The 20543-nt window shown below is 37.2% G+C and overlaps 1 protein-coding gene across 1 annotated transcript; it reads left to right on the top strand.

Moving 5' to 3' along the window:
* Positions 1 to 1630: 1630 nt before the first annotated feature.
* On the top strand, positions 1631 to 12285 carry LOC135683467 (carbonic anhydrase 7). The gene is made up of 8 exons (XM_065198728.2): positions 1631 to 1880; positions 7662 to 7691; positions 8001 to 8216; positions 8912 to 9018; positions 9728 to 9820; positions 10030 to 10102; positions 11179 to 11336; positions 11844 to 12285. The coding sequence occupies exons 1-8, from the start codon at positions 1826 to 1828 to the stop codon at positions 12057 to 12059; spliced, it is 948 nt and encodes a 315-aa protein (XP_065054800.2). The 5' UTR covers positions 1631 to 1825; the 3' UTR covers positions 12060 to 12285.
* Positions 12286 to 20543: the final 8258 nt, after the last annotated feature.

Genomic DNA, 20543 nt, shown 5'->3' with positions numbered 1-20543 from the left:
AAATATGCTCGCCTTGTCTCAGATCTAAGACCAAGGTTCAAATCTGTCATATTTGTAAATCTCTCCATCAGCTCTCTTGGCATCTTCGGCGACTCATGCAGCTCATTCCTTGAAATGTGTCACTCTCTTTCCATCGATGATCAACACAAACGATATCTCATTTCTAAGCTTTCTACGATATCCATTCGTACCACCTATTACATTTTTTGCTGTAGGAACAAAACATGGACTAACCCAGAGCTACTCCCCTTTTAACGTTTTTTTTCTTTTCTCTTTACTACGATTGTAATAGTCTTATTTTGTAAAAACAGGCTAGCCAGTTACAAATTACCTTGTAATAGTGAGATTTGTAATTGTAGTTTTAACTGGAATTCAAAATGAAAAGTTTCCATTATTATTATTATTATTATTTTCTCATTACTACGATGTAATAGTTTTTATTTTGTAAACACAGGCTAGCCAGTTACAAATTACCTTGTAATAGTGAGATTTGTAATTGTAGTTTTAACAGGAATTCAAAATGAAAAGTTTCCATTATTATTAAGTAATTATTATTATTATTATTATTATTACTTAATAAGTAATTGTAGTTTTAACAGGAATTCAAAATGAAAAGTTTCCATTATTATTATTATTATAATTAATTACTTTTGCTTGTGCTTGTAATAGTCTTTTTCTTTGTAAACCCAGGCTAGCTAATTGCAAATTACCTTTGTAATAGTGAAATTTGTAATTGTAGTTTTAATTGAATTGAAAATGAAAAGTTTCCATTATTATTATTATAAAATAATTTACAGTAGGCGAAGCAAATTTTTTTAGCTAATATAACAGCTAATTAAAGTCTACTATTTATACTACATTTACAAATCTTGAATTAATCACAATGAATGGATAAATGATATAGAAAATGTACAAAATTAAAAGGATGACTCATTAGATAAAAATATACAATTATTCGATGACTATTTCAAGAATCCAATCTGCGCAACGTATGGTTTGCATAGTCTGCAGTTGCATTTTGTATCTTTCCAAGTTTTAATCATTTTCTTAAATATTGCGAGGCTAGAAGATGTTTTAATGTCATTTGTTAGCTCTTGCCAGAGCTTGGATCCCATAAAGGTTGTACTTTCTATACCATAACAATTTGATTTTGGTTTTGATAGCGATAATGGATAATTTCGTTTAGAATCTTTGTTAGTAAAAACACCGAATATTGTAAGTTAATATTTTATTACGTTACCCCACCCTCACCCCTCTCCCACCTAGAAATGCCCGATTCTGTTAGACGAAAAGTTTCACGATTTGCCCACGGCACCAACACTGCCCTTTCTGCCCTAATCTTGTGCAGGCGTCCCTGAATAATGCGTAATTCGTTACACAGGAAATATAGAAGGCAAGGCTGCAGAGGAATGTCTATTCCTTTCTATAAGCTCTGCGATGGAATCTACTTTTGGGATTGATTTGGGATTGATTTGGGATTGATTTGGGATTCAGAAACTTTGGGATTGAGGACTTGCCAGCACTTGGCAACCCTGGATCACACCCGTTTAGCACTCAAAACGACCGCTGCTGGATGTTGCCAGGGACGCATCGGAGGAGACGGGGCGTGCAAATGCAGTGATTCCCTTGACAAAACATAACTTGGGAGGAACAAGACGAGCGCGGGAACACAGAAAAAGAGACAAAAGGGGGTAAAAGACACAGTTTTGAACAAGACAAAAGGGAGAGCAAGACAAAGAAGGAAGGACTACAAAAGGGCTCAGCGACTCACATCAGTTCTTTCAGCAAGTTCCAAGGTTCAGTAACAGGTACTTCAATTTACGCGATGAGTCTTGAAGTCTTCTTTGTGCTGTTTGCCAGTGTTTGCCAAGTGCAACAAGGTAAGTCAAATTCTTCTAACTCAAAATATTATTTTTGAAGCAAGCCGTTACAAAATGAACCAAACTGAACTCGAATGCTGGATCCAAGATTTACTAAAGTAGTTGAATTGTTGTGGGTCTGACATCACAAAATGTTATGTCTTTTAAACAATTCTGCCTCATTTCTGGTAGACAGTGTCACTCCAACCTCGTTAGCTTCAATTGTACTGATCTTTGAACACACTTTCTATAATGTTATCCTTTGACCAGGCTAGAAAACTTGCAAATGCTCGGCAAATGCTACGCTGGATTTCTTGCACTGGATTACGGATAGCCTAGCTCATAGTATCCGTAAAGTTCTATTCTATACTACTGTTGTTTACTCGCAGCTCAAATGCTTTCGCTCGCAGGTCGCAGCTGCTGGCGATCTGTTTCGGACAGTTTGAAAAGCATGGATGTTTCCAGCGTTGTCCTCATGACAGCTGTTGTTTACCTTGCTCAACCTATTGGTCGTGTCCGCATTTTATAGAACTTTTGGAGTTCAAACGAAAGTATATTATTTCTAAATAAAGGGAAGTTTGAGATCGAAACTGCAGGAAGAACCTTTTCAGGATTCCAAAAATATTTGCCAACATGCATTATCAAGTTTTATTAGGGAGTTGCCAGTTTCCTTGTCAGTACTCGAGGCCCTGAGACGGGGGTTTTCACATTACCTATTCGGTAACCTTATGCGTTTCGGTCCGGGTACACAAAGGCATGGCAATTTTGGTTATGCAAAAACGTACCCAAGCACTTAAACAATAGGGTACCAAAACTAATAGTGGAATTTAGTATGCAAAACTGTCCGCGTACACAATCGTAGGGCAATTTTGGTTATGCAAAAACGTACCCAAGCACTTAAACAATCGGGCACTAAAACGAATGGTGGAATTTAGCATGCAAAACGGTCCGCGTACACGAACTGATGGCGCTGATTACAGACCCGTGGTTCGAGTAGGTAGTGCGGATCTGTACCTTAGGAATGCTAGATCTAGAACAAATAGGGACCCCAAGCAGTTATCTGCCCATTCTTAGTAATGTTCGGCCACGGCACATGGTGAAAATTCAGTTATTGAACTCCTTTTTTTATTCACAACTCCAAGACAAGTTCCGATATCAAGACGTTGTTCCAACATTCAACTATTTTGCTTAGGTAAAATCGCTTCAAAGAGTGCATTATCCAGGGAACTGGAATCACTCATATTCACAAATTTCTCACCCTTCTGCGGCAACCAGAATTGAGACGTTTGTTTTGATTTGAGGACGCATTCTTATCTTAAAAAATTAAGCAAAAAATTCATGAAGAGGCAAAGGTTTTAGGCTTCTAATTAATTTTTCAATGATTCATGAAATTTATTTTTTCTCAGTACAATACACTTGTTGATATATGCCTGGGCCTGGGGCCCTAAACATGTTAATGTGGCCCTGTTTGCATATAGTTTACATTTGATGGAGTGGGTGGAGTGGAGTACCGGTGCAAGTTGGCGCAACATTGATTAACTTTGGCGTATATATGCGGCGTACCAATTTTATACTTTCCAGTATGGACTCAATGATTGTCAATTTAGATCCATTTTCCATCTTTGCATTCCTTTTGAACTTAAAAAAGATCTGGAGCTCGTTGTAAGTTGCCGTTGGCGCTTCTACTATGAAAATTCAGGGAAAATGGACACAAGGCACAATTTTACCTAAGGGGGACCTTGTTTTTGGGTTTAGATTAAACCAACGGAGCAACTACCTTTGCATGATCCTTTATTCATTTTAAGACGTGTTTCTTCCGACTCTGAACTACCTCAACTGTTTCTTCCGTGGAGCAGATTTTGGCTAGAGTTACACTATACCGGATTGCTATCGGAGCGGAGCAGAGCGGAGTAACTTTTACTCCGGAGTGATATTTAGGTTAGCAGTTACACTACGACGCTCCGCTCGCTCATAAGCCTTTATTCCTTTGCATTTCTGGTACACCAAATCCACCAGATTAAATTTTTTGACGATATTTTCGGATCTTTGTGCTGTTGCGAATTCTTTTTCAATAGCTATGCATAAAATGACGAAAACAGCCTTTTTCAATAGCTATGCATAAAATGACTGAGAGATAAATGATGGGGTTCGTAGGAAGGATAGCGAGATGTTATCTGATATGTTAAAGTATTTTTTTCGTCCAAGGGGCATTTCATTAAAATTCTTGAAGAGATGAAATCCAAATACGAAAATGTTTTGACGATTTCGATTTGGCATTATCCAACAGCAACAGAAAGCGCCATTGTTCACTATCGATCGAATTGCTTCAAGCAGAAAACAATAAGAAACTGGTTTATTTCAAAGTTGAGCATATCGGATTCGTGCGATTACACTACAACGCTCCGCTACGGAGTGATTTTCGTATCACCTCCAGAGCGAAGTGATTTTCACTCCGCTAATCAGAGCGTTGTGTATCGGATTGGTGTGGCGTAGTGTAACTCAAACCCCTATCTGATATGAAAGTTACTCCGCTCCGATAGCAATGACAAAGGCAGAATAAAGAATACATTTTCAATTGTTGGCTGCTTTGTGTCTGGTCAAATGCAACCAAAACATAGCGTGACCAAAACAATTTGCGGTTAATGGTTATATTTTAATGCATTTACATGCGTCCAATCTGATTTAGCGTCCAAATGCCGAGGGGCAATTCACTTTCCGAAATAGCGTGAGAGATTATTACAAAGACAAAAGGATTTATATGGGTTTTCTAATAAAACAATAGCATTTTCACAAAGGGTGTACGAGAATTGCCCCTCGATTTCCATGGACTGATTTGCCCCTCGCAAGATGCAACACTGAAGCATGTTGTAAGGGCACCCAACTAGATCAAGACAACTTTATACTTAATGAAACCATAGATCCTCGAATTCCTCCCTTTCTTATTTTTCCATTCGCCGATTGAATGTGTTTTTATTACGGAATTCATTACTTTATAAGGCCATTGGGGAAATTGCCCTCTAGCCTCCTCCTCGCAGCGGCCCTATACAAGGGAGGTAGCTTGCATTTGTGGTGCCATGCTCTAGAGATTAAAAAAAATTAGACCACGCCCCTTTTCTGTCGAAAATGCCCCCTAATTCCCCCACTTGAATGTGTCCCTTCAGTCTCCCAACTAAGTTCTTTATTATGGACCGCTTGTTTTGGATACGAAATACGAAAAGTAGAGTGACTTTCCGGGTGAAAACTAGGTTGGATCCATTGAAACCCAATGGGTGGCTCAAGGATGCAACAAAGTGTATTTTAATTACTCATAAAAGCAGCTGTTTCTTCACAAAAAAGACTATTTGAGATTGTGTTGAGCAAATTTTACACGGCATGCGGCACATTAGAAACATGCCTTTATGCTGCAAAAAACCCCCTTTGATCCTCGATTTAAGGATTAACTTTGCGCAGTTATGCCACAGAAAAGAAATCAAAATTTATGATTCATGAACAGTTTATGATAATAGAAGAATTTGCAGACTGTATTGTTTATTTTGAAAGCCAAAAGCTGTTATTTGAAACTTGTCGTCTCTTCAATTTTCATCAATCCTAGGTAGTGTTTGTTTCGTTTTCTTATTTGCGATCCCACTCCGCAGCACGCCTGTTTTATAATTAATAATTTGCTTTTTATCAAAACACAGGAAACTAATAAGATGACATAATGCTTTTGAATCGAGTTATTTACTATGTTTAATCTGCTGTGTTTCCACTTTTTACTCAATCAGTTTCCCGAAAACATCCTTCTATTTGCTTAAAATTCCTTCCAAAATGGACGAAAATTCTTCCGAATTCCCTGTTACTAGATTTTTATGGATTAATTGCTTTCACTCGTTATTTTGCCTTTCTTTCTCGAGAAATCGTTACTGGCGTTACCTTGAACACACGCGTTTCATTAACTTATTTTCTTTTGTCTAGTTCCAAACTTTTCCTTGTTTGGTTTCGAAAATTTCCTTCTTCGAAAAATGAGCTGCGAAACTTTTCGAAAATTCCGATGCATTTAGAATCGGGGGGTAGTGACAATAGAGTTATTAGGTGTGACGCCATTATTTTAATTTTGTAACACATTACTGAATAGAACACCACGAATTACTTCTAAATATGGAATATCATTTAAATTGTTGCAAATTTTGCGAGCAACGACAAATAAATGATATATTGCTGCTATCCTGCCATGGTTCATCAAATTTAGAACAGACACAAAATTAGTTTGATTTGACGGAACAGAGCCTGTGATTAGATTGCCATAACGTAGCCATTACATATGAACAGATTATGTAATCCAAATTAGAAATTGTAAAAACAGCTTTTTGTACAGTAATAACATTGAATTTGCCAAGCCAGTTTACTAGCCACAGTTTGCAAAAACCTTGAAACATTTCCATTGTGATTGGCCTGCTTACTGTCTGACAACTTCATTTTCTAATTTATAAATCAGAAATGTTATCCCTATTTCTTAGAGAATCTCTATTTTTCTTTCTAATTTGTAATTTCTGCCCTTTTTTCTTCCAATCGATCACAATTCCGGAAGGAAAGGATAATTCCTTCCAAGTGGAAGCAGTGTTAAATTGAGGGCTGTAAAGTTCTTCCCCATCTCCTCTCTGCATCGAGGCTCGCCAGGCAGAGCACATCCTTTCAACTTCTGATAAGAGATAGAATTTATTCTTTATGGCAATTTCAATGTCAAAGACGAAGTAAAGGAAATTTTTGACGTGCTGTATGAAATGAGATGCAAAACTAGTGTTAACATAACATTACGACATCGGAACTGAAATAAATAAATCTTTTGATACATTCAGATGCTCTTGCGTTTCTTTAGCTTTAAATTAATTCCTTTCAAAGCATAACAGTTAGATAAACATAGACAATCGTGTTAAATTTCTGAGAAGACCAGAAGTTTTCCAACAAAATAGCAGTTAAGCTTTACAGGGGGGTTTGCCCCCTCCGACCTCCCTCTATCTACGCCGCTGCCACTAGAGCAGTTACGATACCATAGCAATTTTAGCGACCATCTTTTCAAAAACTCCTGAGGAGCATTCCCCCCACCCCTTAGAAGCGTCTGCCAAAGGAATGCTTACTATTTATTTTTTTCGTCCTGACCAGGGGCCCGTAAATCCTTTCCGAGGCACTGCTTGTACCAAACACTGCACTATCAGGAAGGAAACTTTTGCTCTGTTTTGCATGTTCTTCCCGATAGTGTCATCAGATTTGAAAAAAATTCGAAAGTCTAAATTTTGCTGACAGTGCATTTTTCATGCTTCCGGAAACGCAACTTCCGGTCATTTGCCAGAATGTTCCCAGGGCTTAAAATGATCAGTGGCTTTTACTCTAATGATTTAAACTTTGAAAACTTCGGTTACCTAGTTTGCTAGATTGTTATGAAAATTTCCTGTCTAATCGGGTAAAACATCAAAAACACTCCATTACACTCCTACCCCAGTCTAGGATTGCAAAATGCCACACTTGTGCTAATTTATTCCCAGGAAGGCCTTGTAATGATAAAGGCATTTACATCACTTGCTGACCACTAACAAACATTTTCACTGCCTTAAAGAGGACTAGGTTCGCAATATTCCAAGTATCTACACAATTTTCTAGATTTTAAGAAAATCGCTATATAATACTTCTGCTGTATAACCAGAACAACAAGGTTGTGATTTGCGTAACCTGCTTTGTCTGTCCGTGACTAGGCTTATAAAACATTTCATGTTGAGGCAGTTTTTTGCTTTTTAATTCTATATATGATCTATCGTATCTTTTTTTCAGCAACATCTTGGGGCTACAGTGGAAGTGAAGGTACGAAGACTCTTTTCTTTGAATTGGCATCCACTGATTGGTTGATACAGCAAATAACAAGACTTCCATTGTTTTCATCTTGTTGTTTTCAGCAAACATCTGTCTGGGTTTGTTTGCTCTTTTAAAAGCCATGTTTTAAGCTCCGAAATTAAAGCCAGCTTAGAAGGGCGATCAAAGGCCATCATTTTACCTTTTCACGTTTTTATCATTAACAAGAAATTTTCGTTTTGATATTGAAAATCCAAGTCCTTCACTGTTGGGTTTAGTCAACATTCAATAATTTTCTCGTGGTAATCTTGTTTCGCCTAGGCCCAGCAAACTGGTATAAAAGCTATCCAACCTGCAACAAGAGGCGCCAGTCACCGATCCATCTGCTAGAGTCCGAAGCAAATTACAAGAGTTTCAGCCCTTTCCAATTCACTGGCTATGGCCTAACTTCATCCTCCAACTTCCAACTAGAAAATAATGGACATACTTTACAGATGTCTTTGAAAAATTGGAATGGGATGTCCGTTCGCGCTTTCGGTATGTTGTGCAGTTTAACCTTTCTCTAAGAGCATGCCTGTTTGAAACTAAATCGCGCAACATAATTAGAGTTTTTAGGGCACACTTCTCAGTCTACAGGTGAAGAAGTGCCCTGTCTTTTTAAGGAGAACGAGTCTATTTACATTTTCTATATATATATTTTATATTTTTTTTACAGACGGTAATGTCAAAAACAAGGCATTTTTGCTTTCTATGAGTGCTTTTTTGTCAATCTTCAAACCTGTTGGCAAAAAATCATGGCTCATTTTTTTTTAAACATGCCCCTTCAGCACAATAGCTGGCGAGTAAACTGCTTAAAATCTAATATTATAAGAACGAGTTAAGAACATTCCAGCCTCGAAGATTTGTGAAAAATTAAGAACAGCCAACCTGAACTTCAATTTACTGGTTCTGATATACTCTAAGATGTGTCCGTTGTAAGCTGTAACTGTTCGCGGCAGATTTCAATTTTAACGAAATCGGGGTTTCAGTGTGAGGTATATATCAAGGGGACTAAAGGTAGATTTTGCTGTTTAATTCTGACAAATAACTAAAGCTTACGAAATTTTCCGAAAAAAATTGGTTCTTTAGGGGGGGGGGGGGCTTTCCTCGACCCGCCCATTTCTCCCAACTACTGCAATTCTGTAGAAAGATTAATTATTTGTGAACAAGAGACATCTTGGCGTTGATCGTAGGTAAGATTTTCAGGCCATGGCAGATTCATTTTCATTGGGGAGCAACCGACAGTGTTGGCTCGGAGCATTCAATGAAATATCAAAATTCGCATCTCCATCCGGGTGAGGTAATGTCTCTCATTTCCTGATTTCTTATTTATTTTGAGATATTATTGCAAAAAAGGATATCAATATCTATTTAATTCGATTTAACTGATTCTGATCATGCAATAGCCTGATGTGAAGTCCATGAAATACAATTTTTCTCAGGCCTTGGCTGCTTAGCATCAAATTATTATATTTTGGAAAACAGCAAAGTAACAAAAAGCAGCGAACTCTACAACCAGCACTTTACCTATGTCGTTTGATAACAAATCACTCAGCAAATGTCTTCTCCGGAAATGTTTTTTTCTATTTCTGATGGTGTAAATTCCCTAATCAATTGTGTTTTCATAACCAAATCGTTTTTCAACACAATGTTTTGTGTTGAAACCAATTCAAAATAGTCCCCGTGCTGAAATCTGTCAGTTTGATTGCCGTTTATCTAAATCAGTCTTGTCAAGTCTGTGTTACTTGCTGGTCGTCAAGTCGTCAATATATACTGCTATATATAAACAGGGCCTTTGGAAGCGGGTGGGGGTGATAGAGCCAATAATTCTCATACTGAAGTATAAACACGATACTGAAATACAATAGACAGCGCCCCCAACCCCCCCCTCTATTCTAATATGAATTTAGTTTCGACAGCACTGTTAAATAAAGATGTGAATTGGTTTATTCCAAACATAATTGGTGAATACTGGTTTTTGTTCCAGTTAGAATTTTTTGCCTTCGTAGATGCATTTTGTTCACGTGAATACAGCCTACGACAATGTGTCTGTTGCACTCACCAAATACGATGGCTTGATGGTATTCGGTACGGTTATGGAGGTTCGTACTATATTGATCTAATGTATCTAATGCAGACAATCCTACCTTGTTAATCTTTTAAGCACCAAATTATTAAAAAGTAAATCCTTCCCGCGATCACTTAGATCCATTGTGATTTTAGCGTGCCCACTAAATTATTAACTGAGAAAAGGATAGATAAATTCGGAATTTTATCACAATCCAATAACAACGTATACTGTTTTTTTTAGATCGATCCAAACGGCAAAAATAACTCGTTTATTAGCAAGCTGACTCCTTTCTTGTCGAATATCACCCTGGGAAGTAAGTTAATCTCTCATTGATATCTTTTGCTACCGTATTAGTGGTTGCTACGGAAAAATACTCTTTTAGAATTACCTAAAAGTTGATCGATTTTTGTAGAGGTTCAGGGGAGTTGATTGACGAAAGTTGAAAGGGTTTCGAGAGAGGTTACGGGGGTATTACCAGAAGAGAGGTTACGGGGGTATTACCAGAAGAGAGGTTACGGGGGTGTTACCAGAAGAGAGGTTACGGGGGTGTTACCAGAAGAGAGGTTACGCGGGTATAGCCAGAAGAGAGGTTACGGGGGTATTACCAGAAGAGAGGTTACGGGGGTGTTACCAGAAGAGAGGTTACGGGGGTGTTACCAGAAGAGAGGTTACGCGGGTATAACCAGAAGAGAGGTTACGGGGGTGTTACCAGAAGAGAGGTTACGGGGGTGTTACCAGAAGAGAGGTTACAGCGGTATTACCAGAAGAGAGGTTACGGGGGTATTACCAGAAGAGAGGTTACGGGGGTATTACCAGAAGAGAGGTTACGGGGCTGACATCAATCTCTGTGCAAAATTTAAAATCAATATCTGTATTTGAATATTCCATAAAATAGTTGCTGTTACAGAAAACAAATAGGTAAAGTTTTTTATGTTTATGTTTTCAATTAAGGCGAAATGAACGGCAAAGCGCTCTTTTTAAACTATCGACAATCGCAAAGTTGTACATAATTTTTCAGTAAATGAGTCTTTGTGATTAAGGTAATTTGAAAGTTTTATGTTCGTTGTCAACACCTCTCAAGTGTGCACGGTATTTTTTTCAATTTTGACCACATTACATAGGACATCTTAATAAATTTCTTCTAATTCTTAACACCTATATTTGATTTCGCGTTGTCATCAAATCTATATTTAACAATTTTAGAGAAAACAAATTTGTGACGTCATCACTCTATTGACTTCCTCGACTTCGCCTTTGCATAGCAAGATAAATCTACTTCCAAGTGTCGTTTAATCTTCTAATCTCATCCTTAAAGAAAGTCTAAAATGGAAATTCTCAAATCATATTCGGTAATGATTATTTCCCTTCATGTTCTTTAACACTTTGCAGAAACAAATGTGGAAATACAGCCATTTCCTTTGAACGATGCGTTCATGGTCCCCAACAACACCTTCTACCATTACAATGGATCCCTTACAACTCCACCTTGTAGTGAAGCGGTTCAGTGGGTTGTCTTTACAAAGGAAATGACTATCTCCCATGCACAGGTACAAATACAATTTTATTGTCTCTACAGTTAATTTCTTCTGGGTGAAGATTTTATTTGGTAATGTTTTCTGTGTCATGATCAAAGGAAGCGCCAAGAGACATCCAGTCTCAATCTAATTCTTAATGGAATCCATGCCCAAATCTTTCTTTTTACGCCAAATTCTACATGTCGTTTTGCTTTCCCTATAGCTAAAAATGCGACATCCTTTGAAACAGAACTTCTTTGGTATCTGTGCTGAGAAACACCTTTCTTTTCTTTATAATGTATGTCAGTTTAGTTGCCTTTGGCACAAGGTAGCAAGGTACCAAGAAAAAGTAAGGCTGGTACTTTTTTATCTTGATGGTACTTATAGTCCCTTGTTACTTACTAAGGAATTCATTGTGAAAATTTCTGGGAAGGGATCTACATTTCTTTTGTTTCACTTTTTCATTGTTGTTTGATTGCGATTTCGGGTTAAAAACTTTTCTCGTAATTACTACCAAATTTTTGCATTCTGCATTGACAGATGACGGATTTCAGAAAGCTGCTTCACCATAAAACCATGAAGCCGGCAAATGAAACGGAATACCTTAGCAACAATTATCGTCCTATTCAACAAAGAAACGGTCGAACCATCTACCGCTCTTTCAAACAAAGCCCAAGTAGCGCAGTCTCGATTCAGTTATCATTCTGCGCGTTGATGGTAATCTTAGCCTCGTTTCTCTACCTAAAGATGGAATGATGTTGCTGCAGGAGATAGGAAAAGAGCAATGGAAGACATGAAATTAAACTTTAATCGACATGAGGCGTTGCTTAAAATTCGTTTTCATACCTTTAGAAGTGTATCATGGTAATTAATATCACTTTTTCATTTTTATAATCTTATATTTGTTGGCTTTTGCCATTATTTTGATAACACTCAGTTTGTATATCTCTCATTATTGTTTAACGATAAACTCGATAATCTTTTCTTTCGTGTTCGTTCATCTTTTCTCTTCCCACATTGAATCCCAGTCGTTCTGGTATTACGTCCTCTATAAATATTTCATCAGAGCATAGTCAATGATCAGAGAAACAACACTCGTCACCCCGTGCTCATCACCTCATCACTCAGAATTGGTTCATTAACGATGATAACGCTAATGAATTTCATGAATTTTGGACAGGCAGTATAAGTTTCCTGGATCTTTTAGGCTGATGATAAAATCATTTGCGGCGATAATAGTTTTGTTAAAGTTACCAAGACTTGGAATATGACCTATTTGCTATATAGATAAAACTAACTACAAACAAAGGGAAATCATGGTTATTCGCGCCAACAAACTACAAAGTTCTGTACATCCCACAACAAGTGATCATGGCGAACCGGCTTAAAATGGTTGGCTGTACGGAAACATTTAGTTATCTTTACTCAAAATCGCTAAGTCTCATGTGTAAAGCCATGGGGTGTAATGATACATAATTAGAAAGTATATAAAAATAAATCAAGCGTGGTACGTTTCCCCTGTAATAGAACATAAAAAGTCCAACAAGAAACGTCTTCAAAGGTCTTCAAGATAACATCTTCAAAAATCAACGATTTCTAAAAATATTGAACACAGAAAAATTTGTGTTTGATCATGATATCAAGCACTAATGTCAATTCTGTTGTCAGCTGATGACAGAAATAATTCTACTTGAGCCCTGTAGAACTGATAGTTTTTCAAGTGGAGAGGTATTTTTAAGGATTTTCCACTAGTAGGGTAATTGTGTACAAAGAAGTATATTTAGTGGGTCGAGGGGGAACGCATTTATATAAATATATATGTTTAGATATTCAGAAAAAACACTATCGCTTAATCGTTTCGACCGAAGTTTTCATCAGTAATACTTTACAAAACAAATGGAGCTAACATATACAAAATCAATACAATAGAGTTAGTACAATAGAGTCAATGCAATGAGGAGGCTAGAGGAAATTACTTATTAAAGTAGTTCTTTCGGTGTTTTTGTTGTTACACATATTATTTGCAGTCCCCGTGAGACTTGCACTGCCGCCGACTTTAGCAGCACCTTCTCTTGTTTGCTTCTAATTCTCTCTTTTTTACGTTTGTGTGTTTACGTGTGTTTACGTGCGTTTACGTGGTTCTTGAAATCCAGGTTCTTATCCGAAGTTACACCTAAAAGTTTTTCTTCATCAGATTCTGTTATTGTGGTTGCACCAATCTGCACTGATACGTCAGTGTTTTTCTCCCCAAAAATCGAAAGATGACATTTGTCAGGATTCAGTTTAATACAGATATCAAGAAACACATAGAAAGCTTCTGAGCATCTGTTTCAAAGCTAGATACGATACAGTATGCTCTACAATGCCTGCCAAAAGTCTTGAAACACTGACATCAATTTCCAAGGTCAAAACCAATCATCCCCCTCTCCCACACGGAACAATGTTGGTTTATTAGAAAACGGGTTAGGATTTTAGGAAGCACTTTCTTTTGCGCTTCTTTTATGATATTATGATATTTTATGATATCATGAGTTGTACCAATGGAGCAAACAAATCAAAACTACCCATGTTTTAGATAGATTGGCAGCGTCATGTAAAATGCCAAGCGAGCTTGAAAAGTAAATGTGAGGTAGAGGATTCCATGTTTTAAAAGTAGCCATTTTCGACTATTCACTTTGATAAAGCACAGATACTTTCTTAATAAAATTTGCTTACTTTCTTAATAAAATTCTGGCTACGTAGTACGCACAACCCAAAGATTGGGGGATAGGATAAAACAGCATGTTCCTTCCAACATAAAAAACAAAACTGCCCCTCAAAAAGAACAGCCTCTTCGATCTTGTGGGTCTAAAAACACAGCAAAAACTATTGACTCTGCCATCGGTCAACATCTTTTAGACAACCAAGATTGTGCAAAATTCTATAATGGTGACATGTTCCAGATAATTGGCAGAGCCCGGTCGTCTTTCCATTTCGATCCACAACTGGGTATATATTTTCCATCGTGTTCTTTCGGACCCTTATTCTTACGTTTTATGCTCTGAATAGAGTTTGACGGAAAAGCTTTCACTCTTTTTTTGTAAGAACAATTTTATAAGAACACATGCCTCAAAACTGGTCAAAACTTAAGAACAAATTAAGAACAAGCTGAGGCTAAGCTTCTGCAAAATGCAATGTTGAACAACGTTTTTTCTCAAAATCGAGGATTTTTAGCGATGTGTGGGTGCTTTTTTCGATGAATATTCATATTTGACAGCAAATTAAGGCTGTCTCACTCACTTTGTTGGCAAATGAGGCCTGAACACCTCCTTAGAGCGAAAAAAGCTAGCAATAGCACTAATAACGATAAGGGGTTAAGCTTAATATTCACGATATAATTGAGTGCTTGACTGAAGATTCGTGATTTTCAATAATGTTGCAATAGCCACTTGTAAAGAACTTTACTAAATTTATTTTCACTTGACATAGAACAAATTTCTAAGGGTATTTTATTCCATATTTTGATGCCATTGAATGTAATAAATTTTTTACGACATTCAGTTGTTACCAGAGGCAGGGAGAACTGATTCTGAGTGACTTGGCGAGTCTTAAAGCTGTGCCGTACATTGGATTTTCGAAACAGGTCACATAAAGTCGAGGTGATGTTATTGTTGTTAACATCGTTCCTGAATATTGCAGTTTCAAATTTATAAGTATCTTCAAATTTTAGTAATTCTAGTTTAGAAAACAAGGGCTTCGACTTAGCTCTATAGCCTGCAAAGTTCATAATTCTAATCGCTTTTTTAAGACTTTTTCTTAAATCGTTAGTAGCAGATTTTGAAGCACTACCCCAATTAATGATACCATAGCTGAGATGAGGAGAAATGAAAGAATGATGCAATTGTTTTAGTACATCTAATGAAACAAAGTGTCTCATCTTTGCCAGTATTCCGATGCTTTTCGAGATTTTTGTGTTGACATTTTGTGTATGTTGTTTCCAATTTAATCTATTATCAATAAGAACACCAAGAAATTTTATATGGACTTTTTCTTTAAAGGGAATATTATCAATTTTGATGTCTAGGATAGAATCAATTGTTTTCTTACTTGAGATAGTAAGGAAATTAGATTTATCAACGTTAAGTGATAACCTGTTGGTGGAAAGCCATGTTGAGACATTTTTTAACTCATGGTTAACAATGGATTCAAGATCATTTGGGTTATCATTAGAAAGAAAGATGCTTGTATCATCAGCGAAAAGATGGAATTTCAGGATTTTGGAGCGCGAAGGCAAATCGTTTATATATAACAGGAATAGAAGAGGACCAAGTACACTTCCTTGGGGTACACCATGTGTGATAATTTGGGGTTTAGACAAAGTTCCATTTATGCAAACTTTTTGTGTTCTTTTTGATAAGTGCGATTTGAACCAGTTTAATGGATTTCCTCTTATACCATAGTGGTTGAGTTTGTCTAGTAAAAGTTTGTGGTCAACCGTGTCGAGAGCTTTAGCTACTCGTGTTAAAAGTGCAGTATCTTGCCAGTCCACGTAGAATTGGCATCCTTGTCAGCTTTCCCTCCTTTTGTTGCTAGTTCAGTGTCGTTTTGTTTCAAGAACAAACTATTGAAACAAACTAGGCCTTATTTGCATTGACAATATCTTTGGATTTGGTCTAAAAGAGAAGCAGAAGATTCTGAAGAAAGTTTGAAGTCTTTTTACGTTGGCGGGAAGTTTGTTATTGTTTTGTTGCCCAGAGAAGACTTCGTTTTGGGCCTTCTGTCCATTATTTAGGTCATGTGACTGCAGTTATCCGGCACAGTGAAAACAGGAAGGCAAAGTGGACAACATTTGCGCGGCACAGTGTAAAAGCAAATCAATCCGAACAAGTTTTATGCGGATAAATTTTATCCAGCACAGTGTAAACGGGGTCTTAATTTGTTCACAACTCTGAAGAATTATAGCCTTTGTGAGTGAATGTTCCAACCTTTGATTCCTTTATTGTAAGTACATCTTCCATCTTCATTGCTTGACTTCCATCTTTATTAAAATCCACTTAATCGTGGTTTATTATCTCGACTTTACGCTTGACTTTTTTCATAACTGTCAAACTACTAGCACACCATGGATGTGTTCGAATTGAGATAAATTGAAGGCATCCAATATTTCATTGAATCTTTTACAGTCAGTACCACATGTGTGTTGAAGTCTTTAATTATAACAAATTTTGTAGATCTAACGCTTACTGTTTCCAAGCGAGGGGCAAATCACTCCCTATAAAATTTACAGAATTATTCATCAGTGGCTATTTTTTATGATTAATTTGATCATTTTGTGATTGATGTTATTATTTTCTATTAATCATTACTATTTAGATATTACTTTAGAAAGTGTGTCTGATTTTAATCAATGATTTGCCTCCTGGTTCTAAGTAGCCTGAGAATTACTGAAAATATAGATCTGATGTTACTGAGATCTGATGTTGCTACTCTTTTTAGTCTGAAGCTTTTGCGAAGTCTGCGAAAAGATCTTTTGTAGAACCACTGAATTGTATGAGGTTGCATTCGCTAATGTTCAGGGGATTCGACGGTGAAATAAAGTTTAAACGAATAACAAACGTGTTCTGATTTCCCAGCTCGAAAGTTCACTATCCCACGTCGACAAAACATCGCGAAAAATGAACAACTATACGCAAAACTATTTTTTGATATAATGCAGAAAACGATGCATGGAATTTTAATTTCAAGTTTTCGGTTACTTATTGTTGTCCGTTTTGACACTATTTTGCTCTAAAGCCTGACACTCACTAGGCGATTATCACGATTATCACGATTACCACGGTAAAATATTTCCTGACAGTAGTATGCTCAGCTAGATCATGTACTTACTGACGCGTTAGTCGTATACTCAAAATGGCTGATCACAGGCAGAGGCGCAAATGCAAATTTTTTTTAGGGGGGTGTTCTTTGAAGGGACCGAGTTTTCGCCACGACAGACCGATTTTTGAGATATAGATATTGTCGGGGCCGCTCTCCAGGGCCGTCGCGAGGCAGGCCTTGTTGAGGAGGGGAGGGGGGGGGGTGGATAACAAATTTACCTGATTGAAATATGATTGCCTGAAATTATATAGTTGCTGTCACGAGCCTCTGCAATATATTTTGTGAATCTAACTCTGTATATAATTCGCCACATATATTTTTATATGATAATAACAGAGTTTCCTAATAGTTTTGTCAAATCTCTATATCGGAACGGGTAAAGGATATAGTTACTACCCGAGGCGGCACTAGTTGCCGCCGAAGAAGAAGGAAATTTTCGAATTTTGATGCTTCCAGTTCCCTGGAAAATGCACTTTTTAAGCAAATTTAACTAAAGCAGTCCTCCTAACCCTATTGAAAATTCTTTCTTGCAAACAAATTGAACAGCAGTTAGAAACAACTGGTACAATTTTGCTATGGTCTTGAAAAAACCATGTTGTCAGTTACTTTTAGGTAACAAACAACGCTGGTTGTCAATTTGGATCACTCTTTCCATCTTAGCATGCCTTTTGAATGTTCAAAAAAATCTGGATTTCATTGTGAATTGCAGTTCGAGAAACTTTGGGGGAAATGGAAATAAGGCACAATTTTACCTAAAGAGGGCCTGGATTTTTAGATTTAATGCCAACAAGAATATCATATTTAATTTAACCAACAGAGCAACTACCTTTGTTTGAACCTTCATTTATTTTATGACAGGAAGGTCTCTGAAATACCTAAAGCGTTTCTTCCACCGTGCGGATTTTACCTGAAATTTTCTATTGAGATACTATTGAGGGAATGTGACTGCTGCTCTCGCATTCCCCTTGAAATTTACGCATCCAACGCTGCGCACAGCACGGAAACAAGATAAAGCATGTACATATGGCGAAAAGTTATTGTTGTCGGTGACAGCTAGAGTTTTTTTTCCAAAGCAGCGCCGGTTGGGACCGGACTGGACCGATTCTGTCCCCTGTCATTTTTCGGTGATTAGCCCTTCCTAGAAAATGCCCCACTATATGCCTTACTTTACTGCAATACAGCTATCAGCCGTTCATTTAATACGGCAACTTTAAACAAATTATTTATTATTATTTATATTATATTATTATTATGGTACCAGCAGAATTGGGACCAGCTTTGGGTGTGATAGACAGAAATACTAAGCAGATGGCTAGATCGGGACCGACTTTATTGCTATCAACTTTCAACTGGGACCGGGTAGTGAAATATATGTATTCAACAACACATATTCAACACGTAGACAGATAAGAGAAAAGGCAAAAAATTGAGAGAGAAATAAGAGATGGTTCTGGGTCAGAGGTATTTGCAAAAATAAAACATTTAGCAAATATCAAGAACTACGACTGAACGACCGCCAATTTCATTACAGATATTTTCTCACAGCTTCAAAAAGTTTCTCGTAGAATTGCAATTTCTCATTTTCCATTTTGAAATCAGAATGTTTGATGCGATATCCTAAACAAAACGCACAAAACCTACCGAATAACTAAAATTACAGTTTTTCAACATTTCCTTGGACACAGTGCCTTGGACACTCCTTTCTCTTCAAAAATTCTTCACATTATTTTGAACAAAACGATTGACGTCATCGGATCACGATTACCGCGAAAGGATATCAAAATTTGTTTATATCCATTCGCGATAATCTTGATGTCGTGAAATTATCGTCGAGTATTCGACCATTATCGGCATTTCATGCGACTCAGTGCCTGTTTTTACAAACACCATGCTTTTACCCCATGGAAATCACGCACGGACTGGACAGTTCAGTTCATCTTGTTCAGTTAATATTCGAGGAGATCTGCGTAGCCTTCGATCCAAGATACATGAAAGTTTGAGGCTAATGAAATTTAAGAAGGATATGTGTTGGCTGGCACTGGGTAATGTTAGGAAGGAATTTAAGTTTGGAAGGAATAGGCGCTTTTAGCTGCTCGAAGAATTTCTCTGTTCTGAAGGCAATCATGCTGTTGAATGTGGCGAATGTCGAGGGGCAAATCACTCTTTTATGAAAATCCTATTGTTTTTTCTAAAAATCCCTAGAAATCCTTTTGTTTTAGGCAAAATTTCGTACGCCATTTGCAAGAGTGAATCGCCCCTTGGCGATTGTGAGAATCTTTTCATTTTATCATGAATCTAGCTTCTTTTTCGAATAAATTCAAAATATCGTTACTTCGATAGATTGTTTATACATCCATATGAATCATGAACGTTATTTTATTTTGGGTTTGCCAACTCGTCGGTTCACCCAAGTTACAGAAGTGCAGCGGCCTGGGAGTTGAAAATTTTAATAAGTTGTTTTCCTGCAAATAACGACCCGTTCGTACCAGGTTCTTAACCCCTAAAAATCATGTGATTGAATAAGGAATATGCCGAAAATTAGTTACTTAAATCCGAAATCTTTACTGCGTATATTGAAGTTAATCAGGATCAAAGACCGATATCAGCTTTTTTAAGAGGGGGGGGGGGGCAGGCCTGATAAATAAGTCTAACAGGAGCCGTATTAAACAAAATAATAGTATTTCACTTAGGTTTCCAGAAAATAAAAAAATTTTGCCAATTTATTTATCGCTACCATTATATGATATGTTGGCCCGGCACTGGGTCCTGCAAGACGGAGGAAGGGCCTCAAACGCGCTGAATAATACGATATTCTTTTAAAATCTTATTATGAAAGGTTTGTAAAGGAGTCATAATCTGTTTTCCAATCAGGTTGTCGAAATGGAGCCAAAACCTACGCAATTAATGTATCGATGCTCTTCCGCAAAGTCATAAAAGTACGGCCTTCCAGACTGTCGTGTTACTCAAGTGATGTGAACATGGCCATTTATGACATCACGATTATGCAAAAGGCTCGGGCAAACTCGTCCGTGCTCGGTAAATGTTCAGTGGCTATCTTTGAAGCTCGAAAACGCGAAAACTGTGTTGAATATAAAAAAATTATAATGTATCAGGTATTTATGCTCGATATGCTTTCATTTGAGGTCAATTTAATTTTGCGTGTCAGCTCACCTTTAATTGAAAGACTGCGGGGCGGAACACATACACTCTTTTTTTATAAGAACCAGTAAATTTCAGTTCAGGCTGACTGTTCTTAAGTTTTTCGAAAATCTGAGGCAGGATCGTTCTTAATTTGTTCTTAAATTAAGAGGGCGTAAGCAGTGCTATTGCTAGCTTTTTCGCTCTAAGGAGGTGTTCAGGCCTCATTTGCCAACAAAGTGAGTG

This window comes from Rhopilema esculentum, chromosome 7, assembly GCF_057945365.1.
Source record: "Rhopilema esculentum isolate cy_ngs chromosome 7, ASM5794536v1, whole genome shotgun sequence".
Classification (NCBI taxonomy): Eukaryota; Metazoa; Cnidaria; class Scyphozoa; order Rhizostomeae; family Rhizostomatidae; genus Rhopilema; species Rhopilema esculentum.
This window is presented reverse-complemented; position numbering and strand designations above follow the sequence as displayed.